At 47.6% G+C, this 13,845-nt stretch overlaps 1 protein-coding gene across 6 annotated transcripts in view; it reads left to right on the top strand.

The window, feature by feature from the left end:
- The window catches only part of LOC139550896 (partitioning defective 3 homolog), a 249,251-nt gene that overhangs the window by 98,331 nt on the left and 137,075 nt on the right, over positions 1–13,845 (top strand). For all 6 annotated transcript variants that reach the window (XM_071362135.1, XM_071362137.1, XM_071362140.1 and 3 more), the window contains 2 exons: positions 681–880; positions 5,471–5,614. In XM_071362135.1, the coding sequence (XP_071218236.1) occupies positions 681–880; positions 5,471–5,614 (344 nt within the window). The remainder of the gene's footprint in view (positions 1–680; positions 881–5,470; positions 5,615–13,845) is intronic.

Below are 13,845 nucleotides of genomic sequence, written 5' to 3' on the forward strand. Positions count from 1 at the left end.
ATTTCTCTGACAGGGTATAAATTGGGGCCCTGGTTGGTATAATTATGCAGAACGTTAGTCATTATAGCATCTATTTAAAAAAAAAATCGAATTAGGAGTTGGATGACCTGCTCATTGCAATCTAATGTGAAACCGCTCCCAGGCTACTGGATCAATCACTTACCTCCTACAGATCATTACTGAGAATAGCCCTAATAATGGCCCTAATAATAGCCCTAATAATGGCCCTAATAATAGCCCTAATAATTTACAGCTGTAATAGTGGTGGACTCTAAATAATCATTCCTGTTATTTATTGTGCTGATGTGTGTTTTGATAACACTGGGTATCCGGGCTGCAATAGCTATAAGCTCTAATCACACACACACCTCATTAAGAATAGGCAAATTATTACTCTGAGGGAATTGGCCAGAGAAACCAACCTAGATGTAATCATGTAGCCGAAAATGAAGTCCATTTGAATATTGACCAATGCACAGAACTAATGAAGTGACATAGGAGGACACAAACAATTTGCTAATGTCATGTAGGAGCCTGGTAAGATCTGATAAACCCAGTCAAACTCAGATGTTTGGTGGAGTGATGGGCGTAAGTAAGTACATACTTCCCCAGATGCACTCCTTTTGAGCCCGTCTCCCTCTTCTCCTCCATCTCTCTCCTCCTCCATCTCTCTCCTCCAGGTATGCCCCTCCATGTGCGTCGCAGCAGTGACCCGGCCCTGGCGACGATCAACGGGCCTATCAGCGACCCCCGCGTGACCCTGCCGCCGGAGAAACCGTCCAGGAAGAACCCCACCCGCTGGTCCACCACGGCTGGCTTCCTCAAACCACGGCGCTCTGTTGGAGGCACCGGCACTGGCACCAATAGCCTGGAGAGAAAGGTAGCCAATGATCAAACATCTCTTATCTCTGCAGTTGAACAGTTTCAAGTGATGGTCCCCTGTATCTTCAGTGTATGACATTAGCTACCTGTATCCTCTCTCAGGCTTTTCTATTTAGCTCAGTAAAATCATATAAATTGTTGCATGTTGCATTTATATTTTTGTTCGGTATGTAAGTACAGTTGAAGTCGGAAGTTTACATACACTTAGGTTGGAGTCATTATAACTCGTTTTTCAACCACTCCACAAATGTCTTGTTAACAAACTATAGTTTTGGCAAGTTGGTTAGGACATCTACTTTGTGCATGACACAAGTCATTTTTCCAACAATTGTTTACAGACAGATTATTTCACTTATAATTCACTGTATCACAATTTCAGTGGGTCAGAAGTTTACATACACTAAGTTGACTGTGCCTTTAAACAGCTTGGAAAATTCCAGAAAATGATGTCATGGCTTTAGGAGCTTCTGTTAGGCTAATTGACATCATTTGAGTCAATTGGAGGTGTACCTGCGGATGTATTTCAAGGCCTACCTTCAAACTCAGTGCCTCTGCTTGACGTCATGGGAAAATCAAAAGAAATCAGCCAAGACCTCAGAAAAAAATTGTAGACCTCCACAAGTCTGGTTCATCCTTGGGAGCAATTTCCAAATGCCTGAAGGTACCACATTCATCTGTACAAACAATAGTACGCAAGTATAAACACACATGGGACAACGCAGCCGTCATACCGCTCAGGAAGGAGACGCGTTCTGTCTCCTAGAGATTAACGTACTTTGGTGCGAAAAGTGCATGTCAATACCAGAACAACAGCAAAGGACCTTGTGAAGATGATGGAGGAAACGGGTACAAAAGTATCTATATCCACAGTAAAACGAGTCCAATATCGACATAACCCGAAAGGCCACTCAGCAAGGTAGAAGCCACTGCTCCAAAACCACCATAAAAAAGCCAGACTACGGTTTGCAACTGCACATGGGGACAAAGATCGTACTTTTTGGAGAAATGTCCTCTGGACTGATGAAACAAAAATAGAACTGTTTGGCCATAATGACCATAGTTATGTTTGGAGGAAAAAGGGGGAGGCTTGCAACCCGAAGAACACCATCCCAACCGTGAAGCACGGGGGTGGCAGCATCATGTTGTGGGGGTGCTTTGCTGCAGGAGGGACTGGTGCACTTCACAAAATAGCATCATAAAGGAGGAAAATTATGTGGATATATTGAAGCAACATCTCAAGACATCAGTCAATGATTTAAAAACACAAGTTCTTCCAGTTTAAATATCAAGGCATAGGGCGAGACCCAGATGCAGATGATTGGAGTGAGTCTTGGAATGTTTATCAATCCAAAAAGAGGTAGGCAAGAGAATGGTCGTGTACAGGCAAAAGGACAAAACCACTTCCGTCCAATAGGTACCGAAGGGCAGGCAGACTCAAGATCTGGGCAGGCAGGATGATCAGGCAGTTGGGAAAGTAGTCCACAGTCAGGCAGAGGTCAATAACCGGGAAGACTAGCAAAAGAGAATAGAAAAGGAGTACTGGGGAAAAAACGCTGGTTGACTTGACTAACATACAAGACGAACTGGCACAGAGAGACAGGAAACACAGGGCCAAAATCCACCCAACTTATTGTTGGAAGCTTGTGGAAGGCCACCCGAAACGTTTGACCCAAGTCCCCATTAGCTGCCAAAGCAGCAGCTACTCTTCCAGGGGTCCAGCAAAATTATGGCAGGTTATACAATTTTAAAACATCACAATACATTCACAGATTTCACAACATAATGTGTGCCCTCAGGCCCCTACTCCACCACTACCACATCTCTACAGTACTAAATCCGTGTATGTATAATGTGTATGTTATCGTGTGTGATTGCGCGCGCGCATGTGTCTGTGCCAATGTTTGTTTTGCTTCACAGTCCCCGCTGTTCCATAAGGTGTTTTTTAATCTGCTTTTTAAAACTAATTTTACTGCTTGCGTCAGTTTCTTGATGTGGAATAGAGTTCCTTGTAGTCATGGTTCTATGTAGTACTGTGTGCCTCCCATAGTCTATTCTGGACTCGGGGACTGTGAAGAGACCTCTTGTTGCATGTCTTGTGGGGGTATGCATGGGTGTCTGAGCTGTGTGCCAGTAGTTTAGACAGACAGCTCGGTGCATTCAACATGTCATTACCTCTCACAAATAAAAGTACTGATGAAGTCAATCTCTCCTCCACTTTCAGCCAGGAGAGATTGGCATGCATATTATTAATATTAGCTCTCTGTGTACATCCAAGGGCCAGCCGTGCTTCCCTGTTCTGAGCCAATTGCAATTTTCCTAAGTCCTTTTTTGTGGCACCTGACCACACTACTGAACAGTAGTCAAGGTGCGACAAAACTAGGGCCTGTGGGACCTGCCTTGTTGATAGTGTTGTTAAGAAGGCAGAGCATCGCTTTATTATAGACAGACTTCTCCCCATCTTAGCTACTACTGCATCAATATGGTTTCACCATGACAGTTTACAATCTAGCATTACTCCAAGCAGTTTAGTCATCTCAACTTGCTCAATTTCCACATTATTTATTATACGATTTAGTTGAGGTTTAGGGTTTAGTGAGTGTTTTGTTCCAAATAAAATTATTTAAGTTTTAGAAATATTTAGGGCTAACTTATTCCTTGCTACCTACTCTAAAACTAACTACAGCTCTTTGTTGCGTGTTGCAGTCATTTCAGTTGCTGTAGTAGCTGACGTGTATAGTGTTGAGTTATCCGCATACATAGACACTCTGGCTATACTCAAATTCAGTGGCATGTCGTTAGTAAAAATTGAAAAAAGCAAGAGGCCTAAACAGCTTCCCTGGGGAATTCCTGTTCTAACTGGATTATATTTGAGAGGCTTCCATTAAAGAACACCCTCTGTGTTCTGTTAGACAATTAACTATTTATCCACATTATAGCAGGGGGTGTAAAGCCATAACACAAGTTTTTCCAGCAGCAGACTATGATCGATAATGTCAAAAGCTGCACTGAAGTCTAACAAGACAGCCCCCACAATCATTTTATCATCAATTTCTCTCAGCCAATCATCAGTCATTTGTGTAAGTGCTGTTCTTGTTGAGTGTCCTTCCCTATAAACAAATTCTGTTGTCAATTTGTTTACTGTGATATAGCATTGTATCTGGTCAAACACAATTTTTCCCAGAAGTTGTCTGAGGGTTGGTAACAGGCTGATTGGTCGGCTATTTGAGCCAGTGAATGGGGCTTTACTATTCTTGGGTAGCGGAATAACGTTAGCTTCCCTCCAGGCCTGAGGGCACACGCTCTCTAGTAGGCTTAAATTGAAGATTTGGCAAATAGGAGTGGCTTGGAGTTTGCCAAAAGGCAGCTATAGACTCTCAGACCATGAGAAAAAAGATTATCTTGTCTGATGAAACCAAGATTGAACTCTGGTCTGAATTGCAAGCGTTACGTCTGGAGTAAACCTGGCACCATCCCTACGGTGAAGCATGGTGGGGGCATCATCATACTGTGGGGATGTTTTTCAGCGGCTGGGACTGGGAGACTAGTCAGGATCAAGGGAAAGATGAACGGAGAAAAGTACAGAGATCACTGATGAAAATCTGCTCCAATGCGCTCAGGACCTCTGACTGGGACAAAGGTTCACCTTCCAACAGGACAACGACCCTAAGCACACAGCCAAGACAACGCATGAGTGGCTTCGGGACAAGTCTCTGAATGTCCTTGAGTGGTCCAGCCAGAGCCCAGACTTGAACCCGATCAAACATCTCTGGAGAGACCTGAAAATAGCCTTGCAGCGACTCTCCCCATCCAACCTGACAGAGCTTGAGAGAATCTGCAGAGAAGAATGGGAGAAACTTCACAAATACAGGTGTGCCAAGCTTGTAGCGTCATACCCAAGAATGATGCTGTAATCGCAGCAAAAGGTCATTCAACAAAGTACTGATTACAGGGTCTGAATACTTGTAAATGTGATATACGTTTTTTTATTATTATTTGCAAAAAAAAATCTAAAAACCTGTTTTTGCTTTTCCATTATGCGTATTGTGTGTAGCTTGATGAGGAGGAAAAAAATATTTAATCCATTTTAGGATAAGACTAACGGAGCAAAATGCGGAAAAGGTCAAGGGGTATGAACACTTTCCAAATGCACTGAAAAGGGAATAGGGTGACATTTGGGACGCAGACTATGCCATTGATGTCATGGAGCTGAGAGATACTTCCTGGAAGTTGTAGTACACTCCCCTGGTCATGACAAATGAGACAGTAATATTCCACAACAATACAACCTGCTATGTTTAATTTAAACGTGTGCAGTCGTTAGGTAGCCTGGTCCCAGGATGTTATCCTGAAGGTTTACAGCATTGAGATCCATAGTTGAGGTCATTATACTTAGACTGAAAGGTGGATATTAAGCACTTGCAATGTGCCATCTATACTGTATCTAAAGCCTGTGTCTTTAAGGAATGGTTTCCCAGACACGGATTAAGCCTAGGATAATCTCCATTGAAAATGTTTTTTTTAGTCCAGCACTAGGAATAATCTGGGAAACCTTCCCCTTAGAGTCTTCCTTGTTCCTGTGTCTGTCCAGGGTAATGGTCCGGACACGTACCGTAGTCTCCCCCGGGATGCAGGCACCTGTGCCAACCAGAGAGAGTTCCAGAGAGAGACGGCCCGCTCCTCCTTGAGCGCCAACCACCCCATGGTAGACCGCTGGCTGGAGAGACGGGAGCAGGTAGAACCACACTCTCACACACACGCGCGCATGCAACAGACACACACACACACACACACACACAACCATACACGCACAAGACACACACGTGGACACACACACTGCACATGTCACGCAAACCTGGTATTACCAGCCACATTTAACATTACAGACATGTGAGTAATCATCTCTAAACATCTGAGTGTGTTACAGACTCAGAGAAGATCCAGACCTGTTGTATTTTCACCAGACATCCAGACTTCAGACATGCGTCTCAAATGGCACCCTATTTCCTGCAATACTTTTGACCAGAGGCCTAGATGAGCACTGGTCAAAAGTAGTGCACTTTAAAGGTAATAGGGTGTGACTTTGGGCAGATACTTGGTAGAGCAGGTTGAAAGGGAGAAGGAAGGAGTCAAAGGTCTTCCACATGTCAGCCTGTAAAGACTTCTCCCTCTCCACTGCTTCTCCGCTGCCTCTCCGCTTCCTCTCCTCTCCGCTGCCTCTCCTCTCCGCTTCCTCTCCGCTGCCTCTCCTCTCCGCTGCCTCTCCCTCTCCGCTGCCTCTCCGCTTCCTCTCCGCTGCCTCTCCGCTTCCTCTCCGCTGCCTCTCCTCTCCGCTTCCTCTCCTCTCCGCTGCCTCTCCTCTCCGCTGCCTCTCCCTCTCCGCTGCCTCGCCTCTCCGCTTCCTCTCCGCTGCCTCTCCTCTTCCTCTCCGCTGCCTCTCCCTCTCCGCTGCCTCTCCTCTCCGCTGCCTCTCCGCTGCCTCTCCTCTCCACTGCCTCTCCTCTCCGCTGCCTCTCCTCTCCGCTGCCTCTCCTCTCTGCTGCCTCTCCTCTCCGCTGCCTCTCCTCTCCGCTGCCTCTCCTCTCCGCTGCCTCTCCCTCTCCGCTGCCTCTCCCTCTCCGCTGCCTCTCCCTCTCCGCTGCCTCTACCTCTCCGATGCCTCTCCGCTGCCTCTCCCTCTCCGCTGCCTCTGCCGCTCCTCTCCCTCTCCGCTGCCTCTCCCTCTCCGCTGCCTCTGCCTCTCCGCTTCCTCTCCGCTTCCTCTCCGCTGCCTCTTCTCTCCGCTTCCTCTCCGCTGCACTTCCTCTCCGCTGCCTCTCCCTCTCCGCTGCCTCTCCCTCTCCGCTTCCTCTCCGCTGCCTCTCCTCTCCGCTGCCTCTCCCTCTCTGCTTCCTCTCCGCTGCCTCTCCTCTCCGCTGCCTCTGCCTCTCTGCTTCCTCTCCGCTTCCGCTGCCTTTCCTCTCCGCTGCCTCTCCCTCTCCGCTGCCTTTCCGCTTCCTCTCCGCTGCCTCTCCGCTGCCTCTCCCTCTCCGCTTCCTCTCCGCTGCCTCTCCTCTCCGCTGCCTCTCCTCTGCCTCTCCCTCTCCGCTGCCTCTCCGCTTCCTCTCCGCTGCCTCTCCGCTTCCTCTCCGCTGCCTCTCCGCTTCCTCTCCGCTGCCTCTCCGCTGCCTCTCCTCTCCGCTGCCTCTCCGCTGCCTCTGCCTCTCCGCTGCCTCTGCCTCTCCGCTGCCTCTCCCTCTTCGCTGCCTCTCCCTCTTCGCTGCCTCTCCCTCTCCGCTTCCTCTCCGCTGCCTCTCCCTCTCCGCTGCCTCTCCGCTTCCTCTCCGCTGCCTCTGCCTCTCCGCTGCCTCTCCCTCTTCGCTGCCTCTCCCTCTCCGCTTCCTCTCCGCTGCCTCTCCCTCTCCGCTGCCTCTCCTCTCCGCTTCCTCTCCGCTGCCTCTCTCTCTCCGCTGCCTCAGTCTCTCCATGTGAACCATTGCATTAGCTGACAGAATGAGTTCAGCAGTTCATCTGTCCGTGGGCAGCTGGGCCGACTGGGCTGCTCTGGAGCAGCTACATGGACGATGACGGGTGGGGGTGCGTCCCAAATAGCACCCTATTCCCTACATAGTGCACTATTGACCAGCTCTTCTTAAAATAAGTGCACTATGTAGGGAATAGGGTGCCATTTGCGACGTGGCCTGGGATGTTTCTCATATAATGGTGGTGATCATCATGTAACTCTTTCTCTCGACCAATCACTCCTTTTATGCTCGGTGACATGAGTGGGATATGAGCTGATATTAAAAGGACATTTGGAGCGATGAAGGATTTAGTCACTCAATTACCCTGACCGAGGAAGTTATATCCTACAGCAACAGATGTTTGGAGGTCTGTATTGCATAGAGCTGTAGTAGACATCACTGTAATGGGCCACATAGACTGTGTCCCCAAATGGCTCCCTTTTCCCTTTATTGTGCACTACTTTTGACCAGGGTCCTTTGGTCAAAATGAGTGTACTGCATAGGGAATAGGCTTCCATTTGGGAAGCATCCATTGTCTCTGCTTTGTCTCAGTGTTGTAAGTGCTTGTTCAGATTCTTCTGAAGGGGAGGGAGGAATGGAGGGATGTCGCAACTCTATTATAAGATGAGAAATATCTTGTTTGTCCAGTGATGGAACACCCTGAAAGTCATGACACCATCGGGGTTCACCGAAAATATATTCTGCCGATATATCTGAGGTCATTGAAGTTGTGAGAGTGCTCGGAGAACTCAACCTGATTGCTTGTGAAGTGAATCCTAAGACTTGAACCTTTATCACCCACCCTGGCAACAGGTGCTGTAGCTATGGCAACAAGAGAGCGCAGAGGTGTGTGCTCAGAGTTCTGTCATGTGTTTTAATGAGCCACAGCTGGCAGCACGGGAGCATGGGAGGGTAATGACCACCTCTCTCTCACACGGAGGGAGGGAGGGGAATCTGATTGGGGACTGCATGCAGAAAACACTATATTTGTGTGTATTTCTGCGATCTTTTATGTCAGCTCATGAAACATGGGATCAACACCACATGTTGCCTATATATTTTTGTTTAGTCTATTTTCACCCATCAGACTATGCTCAGTTTAATCTGGTCTTTACTAATATGTAAAATTACCGTCGATTTTAGAATGGCCCATTTATCAAATGGGCAGGGGGAAAATACATGTCATCTGTACGTAATCCAATAGCGAATGGAGGCCGCACGCTTTCCCGCCGGTCCGTTTTTCAATGATGCTACTTGGGTTTTATAGCGGAGCATGTGCTTAATATGAGCTGCTGAGAAATAAATAACACTTACTTCACTCCTCACATCAACCACTGTTTGAAGAGCATGCTCTCACTGCCCCGACAGGTGATATTCCTGTTTGAAGAGCATGCTCTCACTGCCCCGACAGGTGATATTCCTGTTTGAAGAGCATGCTCTCACTGCCCCGACAGGTGATATTCCTATTTGAAGAGCATGCTCTCACTGCCCCGACAGGTGATATTCCTGTTTGAAGAGCATGCTCTCACTGCCCCGACATGTGATATTCCTGTTTGAAGAGCATGCTCTCACTGCCCCGACAGGTGATATTCCTGTTTGAAGAGCATGCTCTCACTGCCCCGACAGGTGATATTCCTGTTTGAAGAGCATGCTCTCACTGCCCCGACAGGTGATATTCCTGTTTGAAGAGCATGCTCTCACTGCCCCGACAGGTGATATTCCTGTTTGAAGAGCATGCTCTCACTGCCCCGACAGGTGATATTCCTGTTTGAAGAGCATGCTCTCACTGCCCCGACAGGTGATATTCCTGTTTGAAGAGCATGCTCTCACTGCCCCGACAGGTGATATTCCTGTTTGAAGAGCATGCTCTCACTGCCCCGACAGGTGATATTCCTGTTTGAAGAGCATGCTCTCACTGCCCCGACAGGTGATATTCCTGTTTTGAAGAGCATGCTCTCACTGCCCCGACAGGTGATATTCCTGTTTGAAGAGCATGCTCTCACTGCCCCGACAGGTGATATTCCTGTTTGAAGAGCATGCTCTCACTGCCCCGACAGGTGATATTCCTGTTTGAAGAGCATGCTCTCACTGCCCCGACAGGTGATATTCCTGTTTGAAGAGCATGCTCTCACTGCCCCGACAGGTGATATTCCTGTTTGAAGAGCATGCTCTCACTGCCCCGACAGGTGATATTCCTGTTTGAAGAGCATGCTCTCACTGCACCGACAGGTGATATTCCTGTTTGAAGAGCATGCTCTCACTGCCCCGACAGGTGATATTCCTGTTTGAAGAGCATGCTCTCACTGCCCCGACAGGTGATATTCCTGTTTGAAGAGCATGCTCTCACTGCCCCGACAGGTGATATTCCTGTTTGAAGAGCATGCTCTCACTGCCCCGACAGGTGATATTCCTGTTTGAAGAGCATGCTCTCACTGCCCCGACAGGTGATATTCCTGTTTGAAGAGCATGCTCTCACTGCCCCGACAGGTGATATTCCTGTTTGAAGAGCATGCTCTCACTGCCCCGACAGGTGATATTCCTGTTTGAAGAGCATGCTCTCACTGCCCCGACAGGTGATATTCCTGTTTGAAGAGCATGCTCTCACTGCCCCGACAGGTGATATTCCTGTTTGAAGAGCATGCTCTCACTGCCCCGACAGGTGATATTCCTGTTTGAAGAGCATGCTCTCACTGCCCCGACAGGTGATATTCCTGTTTGAAGAGCATGCTCTCACTGCCCCGACAGGTGATATATTCTGTACCGAAAGGTGAGGTGTCACCCAATTAATTCTGAAAATATAATACATTCTCTATTACTAGGCTATTCAAAATCAAACATAAATTCACTATAATTGTAGACTAACTCTGTAAGCCGCCCTGCACAATCAATGCACCAACAACATTGCCTAGGCCTCTACGTTCTCTCCCAGACTCATGGATAGAAATGTTGGATCATAGCATAAGGTAACCAGTCCATCCAGTATGCATATTAATACAGTCTACAATCAAAGGCGACTACTCGTTAATATTGGAGTATAGGCTAGATCAATTATGTACTAAAGACATCTTAAATCAGTTTTGTTTCATGTTTTTCTTCCATGCGTAATATGCAGTAGGTTATGTATTGTATAACGGCACAATCATCATTTTAATTCTGGGTTGTTTGTTTTCGGCCTTGGGGTCATAAGCCTATGCAATGTATAAGCTCTAACATGCCTATGGCTGTTTTGAATGAATCATCACCTTAGAAAGCGCTGTCCATTTAGTTGTGTTAGGCTTTGAAACAACATCCACAATAACCATGTTTTACACTGTTTCAACCTGTTGTTGAACTTCTTTCTTCAAATCAATCACAGTGAGATGAGTTTTAAAAGCACCATTCTGTTTTGATGATAAGTCTTTGATGTGATTTTTGATTGTATTTGCATTGATGTCAGAGTGGTTAGAGGAACAATAGAGCCCTGAGAACCAGGCCATTAGGACCTGATGGAGGAACAATAGAGCCCTGACTACCAGGCCATTAGGACCTGATGGAGGAACAATAGAGCCCTGACTACCAGGCCATTAGGACCTGATGGAGGAACAATAGAGCCCTGACTACCAGGCCATTAGGACCTGATGGAGCCCTGAGAACCAGTCCATTAGGACCTGATGGAGGGACAATAGAGCCCTGACTACCAGTCCATTAGGACCTGATGGAGGAACAATAGAGCCCTGACTACCAGTCCATTAGGACCTGATGGAGGGACAATAGAGCCCTGACTACCAGTCCATTAGGACCTGATGGAGGAACAATAGAGCCCTGAGTACCAGGCCATTAGGACTTAATGGAGGAACAATAGAGCCCTGACTACCAGGCCATTAGGACCTGATGGAGGAACAATAGAGACCTGAGTACCAGGCCATTAGGACCTGATGGAGGAACAATAGAGCCCTGAGAACCAGGCCATTAGGACCTGATGGAGGAACAATAGAGCCCTGAGAACCAGGCCATTAGGACCTGATGGAGGGACAATAGAGCCCCAAGTACCAGGCCATTAGGACCTGATGGAGGAACAATAGAGCCCTGAGTACCAGGTCATGAGGACATGATGGTAGTTAGCATGTTGGGTACTACCAAAGCATGTCCAGAGTGCATAAGAGGAGATTACCGTGACTCAACGATTCACGTGGAATTTTACTGCGGCCATGACTGCCGGTGTGGCGGTAATACAGTCACCGCAACAGCACTAATTCAGACTAGCATCCTGCAGCTGAACCAGCCAGCCCGCATCAAACCTTACACTAACCAACACACACACACACATAGAGGGGCGGCAGGTAGCCTAGTGGTTAAAGCGTTGGGCCAGTAACCGGAAGGTTGCTAGTTCTAATCAAAGAGCTGATCTGCCCTTGAGCAAGGCACTTAACCCTAATTGCTCCCGGGTCGAGCGATTAACCCGAAATGTCTGTTATTTTTTGTTTTTTATACAACTAATTGACCAACGTCTGTTCAATCATTTGAATTCCATTTCATTCAGTTTTTTTTCTGTGAGCTCAATACAATAGAGATTAATCAGGTTAAGCCTGAACTGTGCGATGTAGTACAGAGTTGTAGTTTCCAACAGGCTAATATTCCACATAGTTTAGTTCAGAAAACGTGATAATTAACTACAATGACCTTAATCCATTGCGTGCCTGCTTACTTGTCCGGTCTGTGTGGAGCACAGAGCTTCAAGTTCCTTGGTGTTCTCATCACCCACAAACTATAATGGTCCAAACACACAAAGACAGTCGTGAAGAGGGCACGACAAAGCCTATTCCCCCTCAGGAGGCTGAAAAGATTTGGCATGGGTTCTCAGATCCTCAAAAAGTTCTACAGCTGCACCATCGAGAGCATCCTGACTGGTTGCATCACTGCCTGGTATGGCAACTGCTCAGACTCCGAACGCAAGGCACTACAGACGGTAGTGTGTACGGCCCAGTACATCACTGGGGCCAAGCTACCAGGCTTGTGTCAGAGGAAGGCCCTAAAAATTGTCTCCAGCCACCCTAGTCATAGACGGTTCTCTCTGGTACTGCACAACAAGCGGTACCGGAGAGCCAAGTCTAGGTCCAAGAGGCTTCTAAACAGCTTCTACCTGCAAGCCATAAGACTCCTTAACAGCTAATCAAATGCCTACCCAGACTATTTCTATTGTCCCCCCTTTTACGCTGCTGCTACTCTGTTTATTATCCATGCATTTTTACTCTACCTCTACCTACATGTACATATTACCTCAATTACCTCGACTAACTGGTGCCCCCCCGCACATTGACTCTGTACCAGTACCCCCTGTATATAACCTCGTTACTGTTATTTTACTGCTGTTCTTTTAATTATTTGTTACTTTTATTTTTTACTTAAACAACAACGCAGTTTTAAGAAAAATAATTTAAGGGCTTGTAAGTAAGCATTTCACTAAGGTCTACACCTGTTGTATTCGGCACATGCGACAAAGAACATTTGAATTGAGAGAACGTGTGATCGAGAGGGATAGAAAGCAGTTGCTTCGCGGTATTTCTACCTGTCAGACAGCAGAGGCAGCAGCTCCGTAGAGATGTGAGCTCCGTAGAGATGTGAGCCCCGTAGAGATGTGAGCCCCGAAGAGATGTGAGCCCCGAAGAGATGAGAGCCCCGAAGAGATGAGAGCCCCGAAGAGATGAGAGCCCCGAAGAGATGAGAGCCCCGAAGAGATGAGAGCCCCGAAGAGATGAGAGCCCCGAAGAGATGCGAGGCAGCAGCTCCGTAGAGATGCGAGGCAGCAGCTCCGTAGAGATGCGAGGCAGCAGCTCCGTAGAGATGCGAGGCAGCAGCTCCGTAGAGATGCGAGGCAGCAGCTCCGTAGAGATGCGAGGCAGCAGCTCCGTAGAGATGCGAGGCAGCAGCTCCGTAGAGATGCGAGGCAGCAGCTCCGTAGAGATGCGAGGCAGCAGCTCCGTAGAGATGAGAGCTCCGTAGAGATGAGAGCTCCGTAGAGATGAGAGCTCCGTAGAGATGAGAGCTCCGTAGAGATGAGAGCTCCGTAGAGATGAGAGCTCCGTAGAGATGCGAGGCAGCAGCTCCGTAGAGATGCGAGGCAGCAGCTCCGTAGAGATGCGAGGCAGCAGCTCCGTAGAGATGCGAGGCAGCAGCTCCGTAGAGATGCGAGGCAGCAGCTCCGTAGAGATGAGAGCTCCGTAGAGATGAGAGGCAGCAGCTCCGTAGAGATAAGAGCTCCGTAGAGATGCGAGGCAGCTGCTCCGTAGAGATGAGAGCTCCGTAGAGATGAGAGGCAGCAGCTCCGTAGAGATAAGAGTTCCGTAGAGATGAGAGATGATGACTTGGAATGAAATGATAGTCATCAAAATAAATATTTTATTAAAGTAATGTGAAAATATGATGGTTAAAAAGTGATAAGCAGTAATGGGCCGTCACTACCATTACTTTAATTCATTGTTTTATT

The sequence above is a fragment of the Salvelinus alpinus genome, chromosome 23 (assembly GCF_045679555.1).
Source record: "Salvelinus alpinus chromosome 23, SLU_Salpinus.1, whole genome shotgun sequence".
Classification (NCBI taxonomy): domain Eukaryota; kingdom Metazoa; phylum Chordata; class Actinopteri; order Salmoniformes; family Salmonidae; genus Salvelinus; species Salvelinus alpinus.